Raw genomic sequence first — 23,482 nt, 5'->3', positions numbered from 1 at the left:
AACTGCAAGGTAAGCAGTCCCCTTTATAGGGCGGAACAAAGTGGAGAGGAGAGGAGAGCAGCAGGTAAAAGCAGGAAATACACAGCAGGTCTGTGTTCTGACAAAGAACTTTACCCCAAACATTAGAGCCAGCCTTTTCTTTTGCAGAGGCTGACCAACGTTTTCTAATTTTGTTTCCCGTCTTTTTCACGTATTTATAAAACTAGAGCGTCAAGGTATGCTAACTGTTACAAAGAAGCAGCTAATGGTTTTAATAGCCTTGAACCATTTTTGTAAAGGTGAAAAGAGATGCCATGGGACCTGCTGTGAAATTCTAGCATTTTCTACCTCATTCATTACCTGTAATGAAAAAAATGATCAATGAATGCATTTGCTGTTACTTGTGGTTGCTGGACTCCGCCTAAGCACCACCCCAATGATTACCAGGTTTATTGAGTAGAATATGCACACTGTGAAAGTGAAAGTCTGGATGTATCTGTGGTATTAATAGCATAATGTAGAAGGAGAATGTTCGAGGCCTGATTCCAACTCAGTAACTCCTATATTTTCCTTATATTTCCGATTAAGTGCTTGAATTATCAACCACCAAACCTGGTACTGTGACTGTGACCTTTTAAAGTCAATCAGGATGTTCTTTGCGTGTACGTTGATTTTCTTCACACAAAAATGGGAGGTTTTCTGTATTTTCTTTTAAAAAAGGTTGACAATTGCCACCTAGTGGTTAGAGCTGGAAGAGAAATCTATCAGAGAAAGCTTTCCTCTTCTCAAAACATGGTATGCAAAGGTGCAGATCAAACATTAATACCTCCCCCAAAACGCACTCTTTACATTAATGGGATATAGACGACAATTAAAGATGGCCCTTAACTAATTCCATTAAGTCTGAATAATGCGGGAATTGATGAGTATAAACAGGCACAAATCGCCATTATTTTCAATAGTCCTCCTCACTGTCTCCGGACATACAATGCAGTTTTCTCCCTGCTGACGAGGTCTTTTCAATAACGTTTTGTTTCTTTTGTGCAAGCATTGAAAACTAATCTGTGTGGGAACTAAGCGGATCATGATCTCTTTAAAGAAGTACCTGCCATTCTATGCCAAGGTAGGCAGCAGGTCGAATGTGAAAAGTCTAGCATTTTGGAGTAAGCTACATTCTGATTATTACACTAATTCTAACATTGAACCATCTAAAGTGGGCATTTCTCTATCCTTTAAAGACATAGAAATGTCATACATGATGGCTCAATAATAAAATTTGCCCTTAAGACCACGCCGCCTGGAGCAGTCTGTCTCTCCAGTCTAATGTGAGGATGTGTTCCTTTCTAAGTGAGTGCAAGTTAAAATGAATAATTCACTCTAATAAGAATTCCAGCAAGTTTGCCTATAACAGCAGGTACGGCAAGAATGGAGGAAATGGATAAGGAATGAGCAATGATGGATTAGAATAACCCCAACAGAAATGCAATGTTACAATTTCCTTGATAAATTTTATTTCATTAAAAATGAATTGCGTATAACAACTCTGCATGGCAGAAAATAATCTGAGTGGGGTTATAGGTCCCACATAGTGTAAACATTTATTGCATCTGTAAACAGTCATAAAATAGTTCAAGTTTTCTCCACAAATGGAAGACGATGCTACAAAGGGAAGTCCCCAGAAGAGGACTCAGCATAAAAAATCCAGAGATTTCGTTGCCTCGTTTCTTCACAGATCTCTGACGTGGGCTGAGTGGTGGGTAATGCTGCTTTTTAAATCCGAAATGGGAACGTTTGAAGATAGTCCTTCAAGACATGATTTAAGGGGAGCCGATCGATGTTGTCTTTCCCGACTGACTCAATAATCCTTTTCCTGCAAATCTCTTGCAAAGGCTGCAGTCTGACTTTTCTGAGAGGTTTCGAAAGGAACTTCTTGGGCGAGACTGTGAAATGCTCTATCAACTTCATGATACAGTTGAAGGACTCCTTACTGCCGTGCAAGGAGAAAAGACCATCCTGAAACTGGATCCTGCAGCTGATGGGCTCCTTGGCAGTTTTAACACTAAGCGAGAAAAAGTAATTCCTTTGTTTGCTGTCCCGAATAAGAAAGGTCCCCACTGGTTCGGATTTAAGCTTGCTGTGAGCCACCTCCACTGTCATTGGGCCCCAGTAGAAACCACAGTCCTCCAGGTATCTCCAAGTCCTCTCGATGATTTCAAAGTCCAACTGAGATCTGAATGTTTTGAAGTGGGTTTCCACCTGGCGGTTTGCGGGGCTGGCCCTCCCTTGCTGGTCCTCATGGTTGGGATGCTGAAGATCAAATTCAAGATCGTTGTGCTCGGCGAGTTCCAGTACCTGAGGCTCCAGTCGGTCTCTGGCATTGGCAGCTCTGTCAGTCAGGTCGCTGTCTGCCACCATCCTATAGCATAAATGATCCCGGATGGTCTCCCATAGCTCGAGGCTTCAGTGCAATGCAGAAAGTCACCAACCCTGGAAGGAAAAGGAAACTGAAGTGAGTCAATGAGTTCCTGTAATAAGTCAAGTCTGAGAATAAAATCTTCCAGTAAAATGTGCAATTCTCGTATCATTTGGCGTGGAAACTAATATCAAAAGAGCAATTTATTTTGATACTAATATTTCACTCAAAGAACCCACTGGAATGGTCCCGTTCAATGGGCAGGGAACACGTTATCCAAAAGGTAAGGAATACAGTGCCCAGGTCTCTTCTGATTTTGGGATTTGTTGCCTGAGGCAGTCCCTCCAGAGCCCGTTAACTTGCACCTGTGCAGGTAGACTGCGGATCATTCCATAAACCCGGTCTCCCAACCATCCCGCTGGCCTCCAGAAGTACCAGTGAATGAGCAGCAGCAGCTTTGTAATAGAGAGGCTCAGGAGTTGCTGCCTTTGAGTATATAAGTGTGTAGACAACAGACAGGGACAATAAGTTCCTCTGCCGCTGCTTATCATAAATCTCCCGCTATTTACAGGAAACATTAAGTCCCGTCACACCAGGTACTATCCTGTAAGCATAAGATCGCCCAGACTTACAATTCGCAATATCTTCAGCTTGAGAATAAAAACCAAGGAAACTACTTGAAAACTGAACTGATATTAAGATGGGTTTTAAGAGTCCCTATTGAGATTTTACTATAGCTCGGGTTAAATGAGTATCCCTCTGTCTCTCCACCAATACATAACAGCAATATTATTTTGACATCTTGAAAATCCATGTATCTGGCTAAAGTTTATTAAGCAGGACTAGGAGGCAGCAGGAACCGAATTCAGCATGAACTCTAGATTCACAGTATTCTCCAGTCGCTCATCTCAAAGCCCTTTCCCCAAAAGATGGTCATCCTGACCTCCCTCTGGTGTAAACTCTGCAAAGAAACTTTTTTAAAAAAAAATGTTCACAACGGCGTTCTTACCTTCTGCATCAAACTAAGAAGCTGGAGATGAAACAAACTTCACAGAAATCCGTGCACAGGTCAACGTGCGAACAAAATCCGTTCATTTAGTGAAAATGTAGCTGCTGTTAGATGGGGAAACGGTGCTGTCACTGTGCACGGTCAATGTGTTAGATACTCTGTTGAAGGAGCCGTGTGTCAGATTCAATGAGCAGTTTCTCCTTACACAGTTACACGGCTCTGAGAGGCTGGGTACACTCATTGCCTCTTGTTAAATTGTGCTCTGCAGCCCAAGCTGACAGGCTGCCTTTTTCTATATATCACCTTCCGCCCCACTTCGATTCGAGGAAACCACCTGCTTCAAATGAGCCAGTCGCGTCCCGGCCATTTCACTTTCAGTTTCACTTCTCAGCGGTTCTAAAAAATGTTTACGTTAAGGGGGAAGGGATCGAACTGTGTTCTGTTTTCTCTGGAAGTCTTACTCACGCACAAAAAAAGAATCTGTTGTAGGGGCTGGCTGCCTTCAGTACAGGAGCGCCGAGGAGATTTTATATCTATTATATAGAAATATATAAAACTGACACAAAGGCAAAGAGCACGGGAAATGGGCGACGCAAATTCCAGACTGAACCCGGGAATGTGTTACTGGGGCAAGGCAGGTGGTGGGAAAGTGGCCCGGGTCGGGATCAGTGTTTCTTTTAAACTGCACAGCATTCAGACTCCTGATCAATGGGTTAAAAAAAGAAAGATTTCATTGCTGATAGCGGTCTGCATTTACCCGAAGGTGGGAGGCAGCTGCTGTTTACCCGGCAACCAGCTTTTAAATAGGTTAAAGACAGCACGAAGCAACTCCCTTTCCGATGAAGACTGGGGATAAGAGTGAGGGGAGGGGAGCCTTTGGTGGAGGGAGGGAGAGACTCAGTGTTAGGGTCGGGATTAGCACTAGTGTTTAGTCACATCAACCTTTACTATTAAAAGGCGGCGAAAACTAATCGCTAAGAACGACTACCACTTATTATTTTAAATCGATATATAAGATAGACCCGGTTAGAATGAAAATGTTTGCCCGGTAATCCACGTCGATATATTTGCAGCGAGTGGGGTTTTGTTTGCGTGTGGGACGAGGTGGGGGGTTGATTCACTTTGTGAAGTGTTAACTGTAAAACTCCTTTGGCCCAGTCTAAGCTTGCTCGTGTTGCTGTCTGTCTTGTGGTTATTTGAGTGAGCTCTAAGTTTTTTTTTTGCCGATGTGTCTGATGGTAAACGGTGACTGCGGTGCATCGGGTAATGGACTGAGCGAAAGAGAGAGAGAGATACGGCCTCCTCGGCGCACGCTGCACTCCAGGGGCAGGGCTTCGGCGCAAGTGTTTGACTCTCAGTTCAGGAAAGGTAGTTGAGGGTTTCCTGGAATTGGTTTCTGACCTCCTTTAGACCAAGTGATGCGCAGTTCGGATTTCGGGGAAACGTCACCACATCAATCAGCCTGCCAAGTATCAGACTGCTCATTTATACAAGAAGACATTACCAGCAGTGTCACCAGTTATACTTTTCCTTTTTCATTCGACCCTCCATTTCTTTGAATCAGGCCCAATTCCTCATTCCCAATGTAAGTTACAAGATGACTAACTGAAAGGGTCTCTGGGGAGTGAGGGGATCTTTTCAGTGCCACATTTCAGTCCTAACTGCTCGACTGGACATGGTTATTGTCATAGTAAGACACTGAGTTTAAACACCCTTTGAATCAAGTGCTCAGCATTAGGGCTATATTTAGTGCACTCATTAGCAATCACTGTGTAAAACTTGGTTCATTTTGTGTAAGTCTGTACTGTGGAATGCAGTAAAGAGAGAATCTGAGAACTTTCAAACATTCACAGGGTTCTCTGAATGAATGTAGACACCTTGTCCCTGACATGATGCCCAGCAATTTCAGCATTGAAGCCTGATGTATTCACCTGGAATTCCTGTGCCCGCTGTTTTAGCGGACGAGTTAACCCACTTGTTTTAAACTTGTTACTGCCAAAATAGTGTGATGAAAGAATCTCAGATCAGCCCATTAATGGAACTCTGGACCTCTGACCCCAAAAAAGCTGTTGAGCCTAGATCAATTGGAAAATTTCAAAACTGAGATTGATGGATTTTTGTCAGGCAAGGATGATACAAGTTACAGAACGAAGGCAGGTAAATGGAGTTAAGATACAGGTCAGCCGTGATCTAATTGAATGGCAGAACAGACTCGAGGGGCTGGATGGCCTATGTTCCACAGCTAGAACCCCATTGTGTAATTCCAGGGATCTTGGAGTAGAAATTCATCTCAGATGATGGAACAAAATGGATGGTATTGCATTGGTTTCCAGTTATAGGCCCCACCCAATCCTCAGTTCTATCGATTTTAATGGAAATAAATATCAGACGATGTGTTTAATGGGTGGCTGGTGTGATATTTCCCATTTTGTGCTACCTCCCCCAGTCGAATTTCTACCCTCTTGAATTTAAAGTCTGAGACCATCTGGGCAGTACCTTGTTGATACTGCCTGCTTCCCAATCAATGAAACTAATGCAGGAGCTTCATTGACCTTTAAAGCATTTTGGGATATCCTGAGGTCATGAAAGGCACTATGTAAATGCAAGTCCTTCCCTTTAATTGTGTGCATACACACTTCCACACCTGGGCAGAGCTTGACTCTGAGCCAGTAAATTTTAAATATTTTGAGAGCAGAGGTGGAAACACTCGCATTTGTCAAACATCTAAAAGAAGGTTTATATAATGTGACCAGGAGATGCAAGCTCCCATCCCTCCATCACTTTCCCAGTCACTTTCCTCTCAGTCAGGTTAGTAGTTACTGCTCCTGGACGGGCCAGCCCCTTGCTAGGCCGTGCTCCAGCCTGGGAGTAAAAATCCACCCCTGTAACTTGGAAATCAGGCTGGAGCACGGCCTAGCAAGGGGCTGGCCCGTCCAGGAGCAGTAACAGTGAGCCTTAGCTGATGTTGACAGCCAGGCCCCATTAGCTTGCCAATTTAAAGAAAAGGTGGCCTTGAAGTGGGCAGAAAGCGGCTGCCCGGCAATTAATATCAGATGGCTTGGAGATTGCCACAGGGGGAATGGTCCCTGACACAAGGTAAGTGCATCAGGGGGCTTGGGAAGGGGTATTGCAGTCAGGAGAGGGGTGGGGGTAAGCCTGGGAAAGGGAAGGCCCAAGATTTTCTTGCGGGTCCAGAATAGCTCTCCTGCTCTTTCTGGTCCACAAGGAAATCTGTCAGAAATTCAAACTGCATATTGACTTGGCATATTCTCACCGCCTTTTGCCTTTCTCCATCATTCCTGTTGTCATTTAATCCCTCTAGTCCTCCACCCTCTCACAGACCTCTCGCTTTTATTCTTTACCGATGAACAGTCACCTGCCTGAAATGTTAACTCTTTCCACAAATGCTGCTTGACCTGCTGAGTGTGTTTCCAGTGTTTTTCTGTTTTTATTTCAGATTTCAAGCATCCACAATATTTTGCTTTTGCGAGTTTAGTTGTAGCTTCTCAGTGTAGCATTTCACCATGCAATCATTCATACAGATAGTGGGCAAGCCGGGTGAGATTGCACAGAAGTGTCTGATATGTGTGTGTTACATGTGATGCAGTGATGCAGGATAGAATGAGCAGTTACGAGGAAGTCTGGTCATACTTAAGTCATTAAGTTGTGTAGACCAGCATAGAGCAGCTAGAGTAAGCGTCACTGAACCAAAAAGTGGGGGAGGGGAGCTTCCAATAGTTTGTGCAGCAATTCATTTACACAGATGAATAAAGGTGTAGGTGAATGCTATATTTAGATGATTTTTTTTCCTGTTTGGTCTGTGGGAGTTGTGAAGTACATACATAAGTAATCTTAGTGACACTGAAAAGATGCTAGTAGTTAGTCATGACTTAACGGTCTAGAAATTGGATTGTGCCTGAACTGATGTGGTGGGCGGTGGGGGTGGGAGTGGGGAGCAGGGGGCAGTCCAGATTTAGTGCATGCTTCAAGCACAATAGCACTGGCGGCAGGAACACAGCAAATTGGTCCGCCAGCCTTAGTACGTTACTGGTGATCTGCGGGAGACAGTTACGGCCCCAGAGGTAGCATGTGGGTGGGTGGGGGGCGCGAGAGGGGGAGCAATCTGAAATGAGGTCCGAAGGTAGGTCCAGTAGAAGGGAGGTGAGCACAGGCTGTCAATGGCCCAAAGTTCCAATGTGGAGTTGGAAAGATCAAACCTGCTCCTCCTGGCTCCACATTCTTCTTCTCTTCTTTGGCCTCCTTATCTCAAGAGACAATGGGTAAGCGCCTGGAGGTGGTCAGTGGTGTGTGGAGCAGCGCCTGGAGTGACTATAAAGGCCAATTCTAGAGTGACAGGCTCTTCCACAGGTGCTGCAGAAAAATTTGTTTGTCGGGGCTGTTACACAGTTGGCTCTCCCCTTGCGCTTCTGTCTTTTTTCCTGCCAACTGCTAAGTCTCTTCGACTCGCCACACTTTAGCCCCGCCTTTATGGCTGCCCACCAGCTCTGACGAACGCTGGCAACTGACTCCCACGACTTGTGATCAATGTCACAGGACTTCATGTCGCGTTTGCAGACGTCTTTAAAGCGGCGACATGGACGGCCGGTGGGTCTGATACCAGTTGCGAGCTCGCTGTACAATGTGTCTTTGGGGATCCTGCCATCTTCCATGCGGCTCACATGGCCACGCCATCTCAAGCGCCGCTGACTCAGTAGTGTGTATAAGCTGGGGATGTTGGCCGCCTCGAGGACTTCTGTGTTGGAGATACGGTCCTGCCACCTAATGCCAAGTATTCTCCGGAGGCAGCGAAGATGGAATGAATTGAGACGTCGCTCTTGGCTGACATACATTGTCCAGGCCTCGCTGCCATAGAGCAAGGTACTGAGGACACAGGCTTGATACACTTGGACTTTTGTGTTCCGTGTCAGTGCGCCATTTTCCCACACTCTCTTGGTCAGTCTGGACATAACAGTGGAAGCCTTTCCCATGCACTTGTTGATTTCTGCATCAAGAGACAGGTTACTGGTGATAGTTGAGCCTAGGTAGGTGAACTCTTGAACCACTTCCAGAGCATGGTCGCCAATATTGATGGATGGAGCATTTCTGACGTCCTGTCCGTTTTCTTGAGGCTGATGGTTAGGCCAAATTCATTGCAGGCAGCCGCAAACCTGTCGATGAGACTCTGCAGACACTCTTCAGTGTGAGATGTTAAAGCAGCATCGTCAGCAAAGAGGAGTTCCCTGATGAGGACTTTCCATACTTTGGACTTCGCTCTTAGACGGGCAAGGTTGAACAACCTGCCCCCTGATCTTGTGTGGAGGAAAATTCCTTCTTCTGAAGACTTGAACGCATATGAGAACAGCAGGGAGAAAGGTAAGTGAAAGACATTAAGCTTACCTCTGGCATAGCAGGCTCCAGTCGTCCTTTGGTTCCGTAAACCCGGGGTCATCCCAAACTCTTGTTGCTCGTGTCCTAACTCACACCAAATCCCATTCATCCACCACCCTCACCACCCCTCCTCCCCCTGCCCCCTCACCACCCCACTCACTGACCTACGCTGGCGCCTGGTTAAGCAACACCTTGATTTTAAAATTCTCATCCTTGTTTTCAAATCCCTGCATGGCCTTGCCACTCCTCCCTATCTCTATAATCTCGTCCAGCTCTACAGTCCTCTGATATATTTGTGCGCCTCCAGTTCTGGCCTCTTGAACATCCCTGATTTTAATCCTCACCATTGGTGGTCATGCCTTCAGCTGCATAGGCCCTAAGCTCTGAAATTACCTTCCTAAAACTCTGGGATTCCCTCCCTATACCTCTGGACCTCTCTACCTCTCCTTTAAGACACTCTTTAAAACCTACCCCTTTTACAAAACATTTGGTCACCTGCCCTAATATCTCCTTATTGGCTCAGTGTCAATATTGTTTGATATTATTCCTATGATGTGCCTTGGGACATTTTACTACGTTAAAGGCGCTATATAAATATAAGTTGTTGTTGCTGTCAAGCACCTGAGAAAGCCCCAGTGCAGCTTGTCGGTCGCATGCAGCAGTTGGTCGCCAATGAACTTCACAAAGGGTCCTGAACCAGGCGTGAGGCACCCCCTGATTTGCATAAGCAACAGACCTAACTATTCCCTTCTCTCACATCTTCCCCAGGGTTGTCCCAAGCATGAGTCCCACCCATAGTGACCTCTACAATGTGTAGCCTCAGCTCTGGCCATGGCCCAGTCCCATCCAGGTGACTATCGTAGCCCTTCACTCTGAGACGCAACTCACACGTCCCATTCCTAGTTTTGGCTCAGCGCCAATCGCAGTGCAGTCCAGTCCTGGAAGACAAGATCCCTGATATCCCCACAGCCCATATCATATTGCCCCATCTCTCCTCTTCCTCCTCACTTTGTACCTGGCCAGCTCACCTTCAAAAATAATCAAGAGGAGCTCATGTACTTTGTTACTAAGATTGAGACCATCCGATCAGCTGCCTCTGCCACATCCCTCCCTTCCACCAGGCCACCTGGCCAATCTTCCTCTAATGCTCCCCTGCCCTAGCCCTGAACTCACATCTTTGTCTAGTTTCTCTCCTATCTCTCCTCATGGCCTCTCTGAGCTCACCTTGTCCATGAGACCCACCTCCTGCTCCCTTGATCCTGTTCCCACTTCCCCTCCTGATCCCCATGTTAGCCGATATTGTTAACGGTTCTCTCTCTTCAGGTGTTGTCCCTCTCTCCTTTAAATCTGTTGTCATCACCCGTTCCTCAACAAAACCAACCCTTGACCCCACCGTCCTGGCAAATCACCGTCCCGTCTCCACCCTCCCTTTCCAAAGTCCTTGAATGTGTTCTCACCTCCCAAATCCGTTTCCGTCTTTCCCGGAACTCCATGTTTGAATCCCTCCAATCAGGTTTCTGCTCCTGCCACTGTACCAAAACGGCTCTTATCAAATTCACAAATGATATCCTATGTGACTATGGCAAAGGTAAACTTTCCCTCTTCGTCATTCTTGATCTGTCTGCAATCTTTGACATGGTTGACCACACCATCCTCCTCCAATGCCTTTCCACTGCAGTCTAGCCGGGTAGGACTGCTCTCACCTGGTACAATTCTTATCTATCTAATCATAGCTAGAGAAACACTTGAAATGGCTTCTCTTCCTGCTCCACACCCGTCACCTCTGGTATTCCCCAAAGGTCTATCCTTGTCCCTCTCCTATTTTTTATCTACGTGCTGCCCCTCAGTGACATCATCCAAAAGCACAAAGTTATTTTTCACATTTCCGCTGACAACACCAGCTCTACCTCACCACCACCTCTCTCGACTCCTCCACGGTAGCTAAATAATCAGACTGTTTATTCAACATCCAGAACTGGATGAGCAGAAATTTCCTCCAATTAAATATTGGGAAAACTGAAGCCATTGTTTTCAGTCCCAGCTCCAAAATCCGTTCATCAGCCACTGACTCCATCCCTCTCCATGGCAACAGTCTGAGATTAAGCCAGTCTGTTTGCAACCTTGGTGTTACATTTGACTCCGAGTTGAACTTCTGACCGCCTATTCGCACCATCATGAAGACCGCCTATTTCCACCTCCGTAACATTGCCTGACTTTGCCCGTTTCAGCTCATCTGCTGCTAAGACCCTCATCCATGCCTTCATTACCTCTAGACTTGACTTTTCCAATGCACTTCTAGCTGGTCTCCCACATTCTACCCTCCGTAGACTTGAGGCCATCCAAATCTCTGCTGCCCTTGTCCTAACTCACACCAATTCCTTTTCACCTGTTACCCCTGTGCTCGCTGACCTACATTAGCTCCGGGTCAAGCAACATTTTGATTTTAAAATTTTCATCCTTGTCTTCAAATCCCTCCATGGCCTTGCACCTCCCTATCTCTTTAACCTCCTACAGCCCCACAACCCTCTGAGATATCTACGGTCCTCTAATTCTGGCCTCTTATGCATCCCCAATTTTAATCGCCCAACATTGGTGGCCGCACCTTCAGTTGTCTGTTCCATAAGCTCTGGAATACTCTCCCTACACCTCTCCGCGCCTCTACCTCACCTTCCTCCTTCAAGACACACTGGACTTTGACATGATTATGTTTTAAAAATGATTTTTTTTTAAAGTTTACGATGGAGTTAGAGAAGTTAGGTGACCTCACATTCAGTCTGCTTAAAGATAAGACAGAAATCTTGGTTACCAGGTTGACGAAGATCCCAGATCAAAGACTTTTTTTGAGAAGCAGAGACAATGGGAGTATAACACCTGAATGGGTTTCACCCTCCAGACTTTCGGATCGTAAACAAGGAGTTAGTGTTTCTGAGGATGCAAATGTGCATGGCAGCTGCTAACACCTGGAAATAATGGAAAGCCCAGATGGTGCTGCTGAAACCAGACTTGTGGACTTTGCATATTGGAAAAGGACAATGAGCTATTAACTTTTGATTCCCGATAAATTTGACAGATTTCCTGAAGGCAGACAGGCTGTAAGAAAGGAAACCAGCAGTTGCAGCCTCAGAGCAGGCTGTGAGAAAAGAAGGCAAACAGTAGTGGCAGCCTCAAGGGAGAGAAAGAGGGAATACCTGCCCTCAGAGAAAAACTGACAGCAAAAGACTGCAAAGATGTGAACCTGTTTTGAAAGTTAAAGTTTTCAAAGAAGTAAAAGACCAGCAGGATTGCCAGGAATCGCCTTATTCATTGGCGTCCAGGTTGAAAGTGCTCAGAGAAGTGAGCAAAGAGGACATTGATTTTGAGAAAGTCCTGGGAGATCCAACCCATCGTGACTGGGAGGAGATTGGAACTTTTAATTGCAAAGATTTCACTATCAAAGAGGACTGTGCAACGTATAAGTGTGGTGTGAGGTTTTCAAATGTTTCAATAAGTAAGGAAAATATCTTTCTTTGTAATTTAGGGTATCAGCTACTTACAAAGTACTATTTAGTTAATAGGGATTTCTTTTACTTTAGTTGTCATAATTACATTCTTAAAACATGAAATCTTGTGTAATTCTTTAAATTGGTATGGGGGCCCATATCTCAAATTTTAACATTAACAGTCTCACTGAGTTCCTAACAATTTGACCAAGCTTTTGGTCATCTGACCTAATACCTCCTTATGTGGCTTGGTGTCATATTTTGTTGTATAACGCTCCAGCAAAGTGCCTATAGATGTTTTATTACGTTAAAGGCACTATGCAAATATAAGTTGTTGCTGTTGATGATGACTGCTGTACCTCAATTAGGCATGAATAAAATGCACTGCCACTGACAGTGAGACACTGACTCACCTCTCCTCACAGCTGATATATCCTGAGTGAATCATCCTGCCACAAGCTCAGCCTAACAGTGACCCTGTGAATGGACCCAGACTGAGTCTGAGCAACTTACCCAAACAATCTATAATAATAATACTCAGTTTTTGTCTGTCTTTGATTGGTCAGTTTAAGGGGTGCATCTGTTGATGGGGTTTATTGGTGCTGTGCCTGGTGCGTGTGGAGGCATGTGGGAAGTGCAGAGGACTGAAGCATGTGACACATGCGGCTGCCAATGGTTGGTGGTGGTGGTGGCCGCGTGATGGGGTGGTGGGGCTTGATGGAGAACAAAAACATCAGAACATAAGGGGCGCTCAACAACAAAGTTACCCTGACTGGAGAGATTATTTCTGTGAGGAATGGGATTAATAGGAGGGATGGGGAGGGCAAGAGTGGGATGGGAATGGCATCGGAGGATGGAAAGGCATGGGCAGGATGGAAAGGCATGGGTTAGTGATGGCATGGGAAAGACGGAATGGCATGGGTTAGTGATGGCATGGGATGGATTGCATGGCATGGTTTAATGATGGCATGGGAAAGATGGAATGGCATGGATTAGTGATGGCATGGGATGGATGGAATGGCATGGGATGTGAATGGTATGGGAGGGGTGGATGAGATGATGAAATTGATTGTGTGGCAAAATGGTGGGGACAATTTTTGATACAACTTATTATTCTAAAGCTATTCTTTGTGCTAAAAATGAAGGTTCACTAGATTTGAATGAAAAGATTTCAGAAAACCTGTCAGGTGAATTAACAGAATACATCAGCATTGATTCTTTAGATGAAAAAAGTGATAACAGTCTATACCCTCCAGGGTTTAGTTTAGTTTAATTTAGTTTAGTTTAGAGATACAGCACTGAAACAGGCCTTTCGGCCCACCGAGACTGTGCCGACCATGAACCACCCATTTATACTAATCCTACACTAATCCCATATTCCGACCACATCCCCACCTGTTGCTATATTTCCCTACCACCTACCTATACTAGGGGCAATTTATAATGGCCAATTTACCTATCAACCTGCAAGTCTTTTGGCTTGTGGGAGGAAACCGGAGCACTCGGAGAAAACCCACGCAGACACAGGGAGAACTTGCAAACTCCACACAGGCAGTACCCAGAATTGAACCCGGGTCGCTGGAGCTGTGAGGCTGCGGTGCTAACCACTGCGCCACTGTGCCGCCCCGTTTCTACACAGTCTAACTCCAATGGGTATGCCACTTCTCCTGAATAAGTGCAATGCTGAATGAAGGTTTTATTTTTACTCCATCAGTTGGAAATCTGAATTCAATTTTAAAAAGAAAATAGGAGACAAACAACTTGAAGTAAACTTTAAAAAGAAAGCAGATGACAAAAAACTGATAAAAGGATCACTGCTAGCAGCTAAAATGGTCACTGCAATTTGCATCTAAATACTTTACATGCCAATGTATTGAGGTGGAGACATAGGTCTGGTAAAATCTCCAACCAGAACAATGGTTTGAGCAGTTTGAATGAGCTACCTGCCCTGCCTTCATTAACAAGACATTCAAAGCCATCTCGGAACATTAACACAGGTGGAGATGAACCCCTCAAAGAGTAAACACTGAAACAATGGGACCTGAGAGAGATTGGAATTCTTAGACTTGATCTAATTAATGTGCAAAAGAGAGAATACACTGGGACATCATCTGACAGACCCTCCACCTGGGTGAAAACTTGCAGTTTCATTTCTCTACAGTAGACAAGCACCTGAAGTTGACCAGTGCAGGACCCATGTGGGGTCTGTCTCTCTCTCTCCAAGCCACCTTGCAAGTCCAAACCCTGTCTGTGGGATGCAAAACATCTAACTCCATCATTGCTGCAGACAGAGACCCTGGTAGTAAAATCTCTGCATCACTGTCTCCAAGAAAACCCTGAACCAGTTGGCCACATCAACCAGCTAGAAACTTCAGGGCCACAGTTCATCTGGAAGACAAGTGAATTACCAGACTCCACAGACTGTATATTCTTTTTATTGTTCCAGACTCTAATCTGACCAATATATGCTTCTTCACTCTGTAATCTATTTGTGTGGTTTTTTCTGTTTGTTCGTGGGATGTGGGCATCGCTGACTAGGTCAGCATTTATTGCCCATCCCTAATTGCCCTTGAGAAGAAGGTGGTGAGCTGCCTTCTTGAACCGCTGCAGTCCTTGGGGTGTAAGTACACCAACAGTGCTGTGTATGTGCGTGAAAGTTGGAGAGTAGTTTATTTTACTTAGATCGGGTGTTAGTTGTAAGTACAATAAACTAACCTCTTTCTTGTTTAAACTCAAGAAAACATGTCCAATTGGTTCTTTTATGATCATAGCACATAAAGGGTTAAGCACTCACTGAATTGCTAAGCATATCCACTGTTTTAAAGAAATAAACCATGTTGCGGTCAAACAAGGAGAGGGACAAGAGGGGGGCCTTTCGACCACTCCTCAACTGATCGTAACACATTGCACAAACTCAAGGAAGGAGCATTTATAATATTGCTATGAAACGTGAATCTTAAACAAGGACTTTGTTATGGAACAAGATTGGTTGTTAGGAAGCTGTTTTCTTCGATGATAGCTGCTGAAATCATAACAGGTAGATTTCAAGGAAATTGAGTGTTTATTCGTCAAATAACATTGAGCCCATCAGATGTAAACCTGCCTTTTCAATCAAGTGATAGTTCTCAATTAGACTTTCATATTCTATGACAATAAACAAGTCACAAGGCCAGACTCTTGACAAAATTTGTATTTATATTCCTAGGCCTGTTTTTACACATGGATAGATATATGTAGCTTTTTCCAGAGTGAGAAGTTTTGATTCTGTTAAAGTCTTTGGTGAAAGAATAACTAGAAGTCCTGTATTTAAAGAAGTACTGTTGCAATAAAGATATTAATTTGACCGCAAATGTTTTGTGGGTCTCGGCTAGTTAATTATAGGTAAATTACACAAATATAATTGAATGTTTTGTTGCTGGTTCTGCTCTTGGGCTCTCTGTATATTGTATTGAAGCTAGGGAGCAATGTATCATTTCAGTGGAATGGTTTGTAATATTATCACAATTAGCCCATACGTCATGAGCTGCAGCCTCATGATGAATATTTGAGGGGAAAAATGCCCTTGTTGAGGCTGTACCCTGCAATGCAACAAGTGATTATTAAACATTTCATGTTGAGCATTCAAATCCTGGACAATTCATGGAGTTTGGAATACAGTAGAGAAAATGGATGTACGGAAATGGTGGTGTACAGTCTCATGGCAAGTAAAACTTTTTTAAATCTTCTGTGCTCAGGGCCTTCTATGTTGCATTTAATCAGACCAGGTAGGCTTGTTGCAGGCTGGCTTGGACTTCCAAAGGGGCCTGAGGTCTGCCATTCACAAGCCGATGTCAACATTTGATTTCCTGTGACTTTCCTTCAAACCAAAAGTAGTTTTAGAATTAGCAGTCTTTAATACTGACTTCTGTTTTAGGGCATGGTCATAAAATACATTTATATACATTTCTAAGTGGTTTGCATGAACTGATTTTGTGCCTAAGGGTATCAACCACAGTGAAAAAAATCCCACTCTTAAATTTGAAAAAGATTTTTCCCTGTGTCTGCGTGAGTTTTCGCCGGGTGCTCCGGTTTCCTCCCACATCCAAAGACTTGCAGGTGATAGGTAAATTGGCCATTGTAAATTGCCCCTAGTGTCGGGAGGTGATAGGGAATATGGGATTACTGTAGGGTTAGTATAAATGGGTGGTTGTTGGTTGGCACAGACTTGGTGGGCCAAAGGGCCTGTTTCAGTGCTGTATCTCTAAAAAAAAAAAAATTTTTTTGTGTTCACTTTACTGGTTGGATCAGTTATTGCTTCATTTGTATTAGATCAGACCCACAGTAGTGTGGTCTCTCATACATCCACACATCAGCATGGGGTCCAACTGCATATTTAAGAAGCACACAGTGAACTTGCTCAGATGATTTTGTGGGGAGTGTGTGAGGTGTGCATATGTGTGTGGAATGTGTGTGTTTGTGTGTGAAATGGAGGGATGTGTGTGGGGTGTGTTTGGGGTGTGTGGGGTATGTTTGGGTTGTGTGGGGTGTGTTTGAGGTGTGTGCATGTGTGTATGGGATGTGCGACATTCCATTATCTTGGCTAGGCCTCCGAACCCAACTGTGAATGATCGTCATAGGTGGCTTTTACAGATATCTGCTTCAAAGAAGGGCAGGACTGGATGTTAAATATTCCTGGATACAAGGTGTTCAGGAAAGATAGGAAAGGGTAAAAAGGGGAAGGGGTGGAAGTATTGATTAAGGAGAGCAGTGCAATGCTGGAGAAAAAGGATGTTCTCAGAGGGGTTGAGGACTGAATCAATTTGACTAGAGCTAAGGAACAAACAAAGGTGTGGTTACATTGCTCGGTGTTGCTTATAGGCCATTAGTTAGTGGGAAGGACATGGAGGAACAAATTTGCAAGGAAATTACAGAAAGGTGCAAAAATTATTGGGTAGTTATAATGGGGGACTTTAATTATCCAAACATAGACTGGGATAATAGTAGTGTAAAAGCCAGTGAGGAGCAAGAGCTCCTTGAGTGTGTTCAGGAAAATTTTGTACAACAGTATGCTGCTAGTCCAACGAGAAAGGAGGCACTGCTAGACCTGGTTCTTGGAAATGAGGTGGGCCAAGTGGATCAAGTATCAGTAGGTGAGCATTTAGGGGACAGTGATCACTGTATCATAAGGTTTAGGCTGACTATGGAAAAGGACAAAGAGGAATCCAGAGTAAGAATAATTAACTGGGGGGAAGGCTAACTTCAATGGGGTAGGAATGGAGCTGGGGCGAATAAATTGGAGTCAAAAGCTGGCAGGAAAACTAGTAGCTGAACAATGGGCTACCTTCAAAGAAGAGATAGTTCGGACACAGTCAAGGTATGTTCCCTTGAAAGGTAAAAGTAAGGCAAACAAATCCAGAGCTCCCTGGTTGACAAAAGAGGTAGAGATTAAGATAAAGAAGAAAAAGTGTGCTTATGAAAGATGCCGGGTAGAAAATACTATTGAGAATCAGGCTGAATATAGAATGTCCAGAGGGGAAGTGAAAAAGCAAATAAGAGAAACAAAGAGAGAGCATGAAAAGAGACTGGCAGCTAGCATTAAAGGAAATCCCAAAGTTTTCTATAGGCATATAAATAGTAATAGGGTGGTAAAAGGAGGAGTGGGGCTAATTAGGGACCAGAAAGGGGATTTACACATGGAGGCAGAGGGCATAGCTGTGGTATTAAATGAATACTTTGCATCTTTGTTTACCAAGGAAGAAGTTACAACCCAGGCAATGTTGAAAGAAGAGGTAAGTCAGACACTAGAGGGGTCTGACTTGATAAAGAAGAAATATTAGATTGGCTGTCTGTATTTAAAGTGGATATAGCACCAGGGCCAGATGAAATGCATCCAAGGATACTGAGGGAAGTGAGGGTGGAAATCGCAGAGGCACTGGCCATAAATTTTCAGTCTTCCTTAGACTTGGGGTGGTGTCAGAGGACTGGAGAATTGCAAACATTACACCCTTGTTCAAAACAAGGTGTGATGATAAGCCCAGCAACTACAGGCCAGTCAGTTTAACTTCAGTGGTGGGAAAACTTCTAGAAAAAATAATTAGGGACAAAATCAATAGTCACATGGACAAATCTGAGTTAATTAAGGAAAGCCAACATGGATTTCTTAAGGGAAAATCATGTTTAACTAACTTGCTGGAGTTTTTGGATGAGGTAATGGAGAGGGTTGATGAGGGCAATGCTGTTGATGTGGTGTATATGGATTTTCAAAAGGCGTTTGATACAGTGCCACACAACAGACTTGTGAGCAAACTTGTAGCTCATGGAATAACAGGGACGGTAGCAACATGGAAACAAAATTGGCTGAGTGACAGGAAGCAAAGAGTAGTGGTTAATGGATTTTTTTTAGGCTGGAGGAAGGTTTGTAGTGGATTTCCCCAGGGATCAGTGTTTTTTTTTATTTAGAAATACAGCACTGAAACAGGCCCTTCGGCCCACCGAGTCTGTGCCGACCATTAACCACCCATTTCTACTAATCCTATACTATTCCCATATTCCTACCACATCCCCACCTGTCCCTATATTCCCCTACCACCTACCTATACTAGGGGCAATTTATAATGGCCAATTTACCTATCAACCTGCAAGTCTTTTGGCGGTGGGAGAAAACCGGAGCACCCAGAGGAAACCCACACAGACACAGGGAGAACTTGCAAACTCCACACAGGCAGTACCCAGAATTGAACCCAGGTCGCTGGAGCTGTGAGGCTGCGGTGCTAACCACTGCACCACTGTGCCGCCCCAAGTGTTGGGACCCTTGCTTTTCCTGATATATATTAATGACCTGGACCTTGGTGTACAGGGCACAATTTCAAAGTTTGCAGATGATACGAAACTTGGAAGCATTGTGAACTCTGAGGAGGTTAGTGTAGAACTTCAAAAGGACATAGACAAGTTGGTGGAATGGGTAGACAGGTGGCAGATGAAGTTCAATGCAGAGAAATGTGAAGTGATTTACTTTGGTAGGAAGAACATGGAGAAGCAATATAGAATAAAGGGTACAATTCTAAAGGGGGTGCAGGAGCAGAGGGACCTAGGTGGATATTTGCATAAGTCATTGAAGGTGGCAAGACAGATTGTGAGAGCGGTTAATAAAGCATACAGTATCCTGGGCTTTATTAATAGGGGCATAGAGTACAAGAGCAAGGAAATTATGTTGAACTTGTATAAGACACTAATTCAGCCTCAGCTAGAGTATTGCGTCCAGTTCCGGGCGCCGCACTTTAGGAAAGACGTGAGGGCATTGGAGGGAGTACAGAAAAGATTCACGACAATGGTTCCAGGGATGAGGAATTTCAGTTATGAAGATAGATTGGAGAAGTTAGGATTGTTTTCCTTGAAGAGAAGGCTGCAAGGTGATTTGATAGAGGTATTCACAATCATGAGGGGTCTGGACAGAGTAGATAGAGAGAAACTGTTCCCACTCGTGAAAGGATCGAGAATGAGAGGGCTCAGATTCAAAGCATTTGGTAAGAGAAGCAAAAGTGACATGAAGAAAAATTATTCACGCAGCGAGTGGTTAAGGTCTGGAATGCGCTGCCTGAGAGTATGGTGGAGGCAGGTTCAATTGAAGCATTCAAAAGGGAACTAGACAGTTATATGAAAAAGAAGAATGTGCAGGGTTATGGGGAGAAGGCAGGGGAATGGAACTGAGGGAGTTTCTCTTTCAGAGAGCCAGTGCGGACATGAAGGGCCAAATGGCCTCTTTCTGAGCTGTGACAATTCTGTGATTCTGTAGGATTCCAACCTAACCCCACTAGCCCGTGGTTAACAAACATAGCAGATCACAGTACACCACAGACTAGAACAATTCAGTAAAGCACAACCGCACACATCTTACTTCACTGGGTCACAATTACAACATGTGAAATATATTATTTTATGAAAATGAAAACAGAAGTAAGTCGTTTGAGACTTAAAGTGATTGTGATTGTGAGACTGAAATCGGTGCCAGGTGACACTTGAGTGTGTTGTGGACAGCCAGATTGGGCTTTGTTGGTTTATGGTGAGGCTGCTACTTATGAGACAGCGCCTTTCACAAAAGGTGTCGGTGGCAAGTATCAAATTGTTCCTTGCACACAACAAGACCACTGCTGTCTGAGCATGGAGTAGCATTGGCAAGATCGACTCGAAGGTGGTCCACAACATTTTTGAATAGTCCTCTGCTGAAGAAGGTCTTATAGTCTTGGATTGAGTTGGAATACAGGGATGAAGGTAGAAGATACATAAAAGCTCATAGTCAGTTAAAGCAAATTATGCTTTTAAGAAACGTACTTCTCCTATTTTGTTGCCTCTGATCATTAGTTCATTGCCCTATGTCTGACGAATTAACCATGCAATCCATGGGAATCTCCATGGATCCCCATCAATGCTGCTGCTGCCAAGCAATGTAAGAAATGGGTCAAGGGCAGTGATTTCCCCACCCTTACCATCACCATAACACTTCCTCAAGATGAATCATTCCAGTAAGGCAAACTCAACACTAAGGGGAAGCCCAAGAATGAATACCAGTCAAGAATATCATTTTGAATTCAGGCCCTTTCAGTAATCAACAGCCCCATGAAGACACTCAAACATTTTTAAAAAATCATTTTCAGTAAAAAGGTTTTTCATAAATCTTTACTATTCTAACTTACTGGTAAACGACTAACGTTCCAAGAATATTCATAATATTTGTGAATTGCAATCCAATTGCAAATCTGTTTAGATTATGAATATTTGTGGACCTACTGAGCACATGCCTGTATCTACAAGTACAACCTGTATTTATTTAGATTGCAAACAGCAAACAGATATTAACAGCAGAAATATTTGTAGTTTTACAGTAAGTACAGTATTACAAGCTTTCAAAGTCACAGATGTGCCATCAATGGACCCACAAGTTTATAGATGAGCTTCCCCATCATTCTTTCTGAGACCAGCATTCTCCTGTCAGGCTATGCCGTTGTTTTGCCATATTAGAGTCATAGAGTCATAGAGTACAGAGTACAGAAACAGGCTCTTCAGCCCCGTCCAATCTAATCCCATATTCCCGCACTTGACCCATAGCCTTGTATGCTATGGCATTTCAAGTGCTCATCTAAATACTTCTTAAATGTTGTGAGGGTTCCTGCCTCCACCACCCCTTCAGGCAGTGTGTTCCAGATTCCAACCACACTCTGGATGAAAATTTTTTTCCTCAACTCCCCTCTAAACCTCCTGCCCCTTACCTTAAATCTATGCCCCCTGGTTATTGACCCCTCCACTAAGGGAAAAAGTTCATTCCTATATATTCTATCAATGCCCCTCATAATTTTGTATTCCTCAATCAGGTCCCCCCCACCCAGCCTTCTCCGCTCCAAGGAAAACAACCCCAGCCTATCCAGTCTCTCTTCATAACTGAAATGCTCCAGCCCAGGCAACATCCTGGTGAATCTCCTCTGCACCCTCTCCAGTGCAACCACATCCTTCCTATAGTATGGTGACCGGAACTGTACACAGTACTCCAGCTGTGGCCTAACCAGCCTTTTATACAGCTCTAACATAACCTCCCTGCTCTTATATTCTATGCCTCAGCTAATGAAGGCAAGTATTCCATGTGCCTTCCTAACCACCTTATCTACTTGTGCTGCTGCTTTCAGTGATCGATGGACATGCACCCCAAGGTCCCTCTGTACTCCCTAGGGTCCTATCATTCATTGTATATTTCCTTGCCTTGTTAGTCTTTCCAAAGTGCATCACCTCACACTTCTCAGGATTAAACTCCATCTGCCACTGCTCCGCCCATCTTACCAGCCCATCTATATCGTCCTGTAATCTAAGGCCTTTCTCCTCACTATTTACGACACCACCAATTTTCGTGTCATCTGCGAACTTACTGATCATACTTCCTATATTCACGTCTAAATTATTAATGTATATTACAAACAGTAAGGGTCCCAGCACCGATCCCTGTGGTACACAACTGGTCACAGGCCTCCATTCGCAAAAACAACCCTCGACCATCACCCTCTGCCTCCTGCCGCTAAGCCAATTTTGGATCCAATTTGCCAAATTACCCTGGATCCCATGGGCTCTTACCTTATTAACCAATCTCCCATGTGGGACCTTATCAAAAGCCTTACTGAAGTCCATGTAGACTACATCAACTGCTTTACCCTCATCTACACATCTCGTCACCTCCTCGAAAAATTCAATCAAGTTAGTGAGACACGATCTCCCCCTGACAAAGCCGGGCTGACTATCCATGATTAATCCCTGCCTCTCCAAGGGGAGATTAATCCTGTCCCTCAGAATTTTTTACAATAATTTCCCTACCACTAACATTAGACTCACAGGCTTATAATTATCTGGTTTATCCCTGCTACCCTTCTTGAATAATGGTACCACATTCGCTGTCCTCCAGTCCTCTGGTACCTCTCCTGTGACAAGACAATTTGAAAATTTGTGTCAGAGTCCCTGCTATCTCCTCCCTTGCCTCACACAGCAGCCTGGGATACATCTCATCTGGGCTTGGTGATTTATCCACCTTTAAGCTTTATTGTATTGTTTATCCCGGTCATATAATGAATCACCTCTGTCCAAAAAGATGGGTAACATAAAGAAAGAACTTGCATTTATATAGCAACTTACAAGCCCCCAGGACGTCCCAAAGTGCTTTCCAGACAGTGAAGCACTTTTGAAGTGTAGTCACCATTGTAATGCAATAAATACAGCAGCCAATTTGTGCACAGCAAGTCCTCACAAACAGTGAAGAAATAAATGACCAGATTATCTGTTCTGGTGGCATAGATCAAGAGATAAATGATGGACAGGGCACTGGGGAGAACTCTCCTGCTTGTCCTCAAAAAGCTGTTGGGGCTTTTAAGACACTCTGCAAGCGCAGACAGGGCCTCAGTTTAACATCTCATCTGATAGCCAGCACCTCCGGCTGGGCAGCACTCCCTCAGTACTGCACTGGACTGCCACCCTGAATTATGTGCTCAAGTCTCTGGAGAGGAACTTGAACCCACAACCTTCACGCTTCCGCACCAAGGCCAATACTGGTGACATTTGATGCTAGTTACCAGGAAGCACACGATAAGATAACAGGTGGAAGCTCCCCATCTGACTTTCTCTTCACCCCCTCCTGTGGGAGAATCCTGTGTTATTATAGGTGCCACCTACAACATCACAGCCAAGGTTAAACTTCTATTCTCCATT

At 44.2% G+C, this 23,482-nt stretch overlaps 1 protein-coding gene across 1 annotated transcript; it reads right to left on the bottom strand.

Moving 5' to 3' along the window:
• Positions 1–1,467: 1,467 nt before the first annotated feature.
• Positions 1,468–3,937, bottom strand: socs1a (suppressor of cytokine signaling 1a). The gene is made up of 2 exons (XM_068056869.1): positions 3,402–3,937; positions 1,468–2,466 (listed from the first exon to the last, which is right to left on the bottom strand). Exon 2 carries the CDS (start codon positions 2,392–2,394, stop codon positions 1,750–1,752), a length of 645 nt encoding a protein of 214 aa, XP_067912970.1. The 5' UTR covers positions 2,395–2,466; positions 3,402–3,937; the 3' UTR covers positions 1,468–1,749.
• Between the last annotated feature and the right edge of the window lie 19,545 nt (positions 3,938–23,482).

The sequence above is a fragment of the Heterodontus francisci genome, chromosome 24 (genome assembly GCF_036365525.1).
Source record: "Heterodontus francisci isolate sHetFra1 chromosome 24, sHetFra1.hap1, whole genome shotgun sequence".
NCBI classification, from domain to species: domain Eukaryota; kingdom Metazoa; phylum Chordata; class Chondrichthyes; order Heterodontiformes; family Heterodontidae; genus Heterodontus; species Heterodontus francisci.
This window is presented reverse-complemented; position numbering and strand designations above follow the sequence as displayed.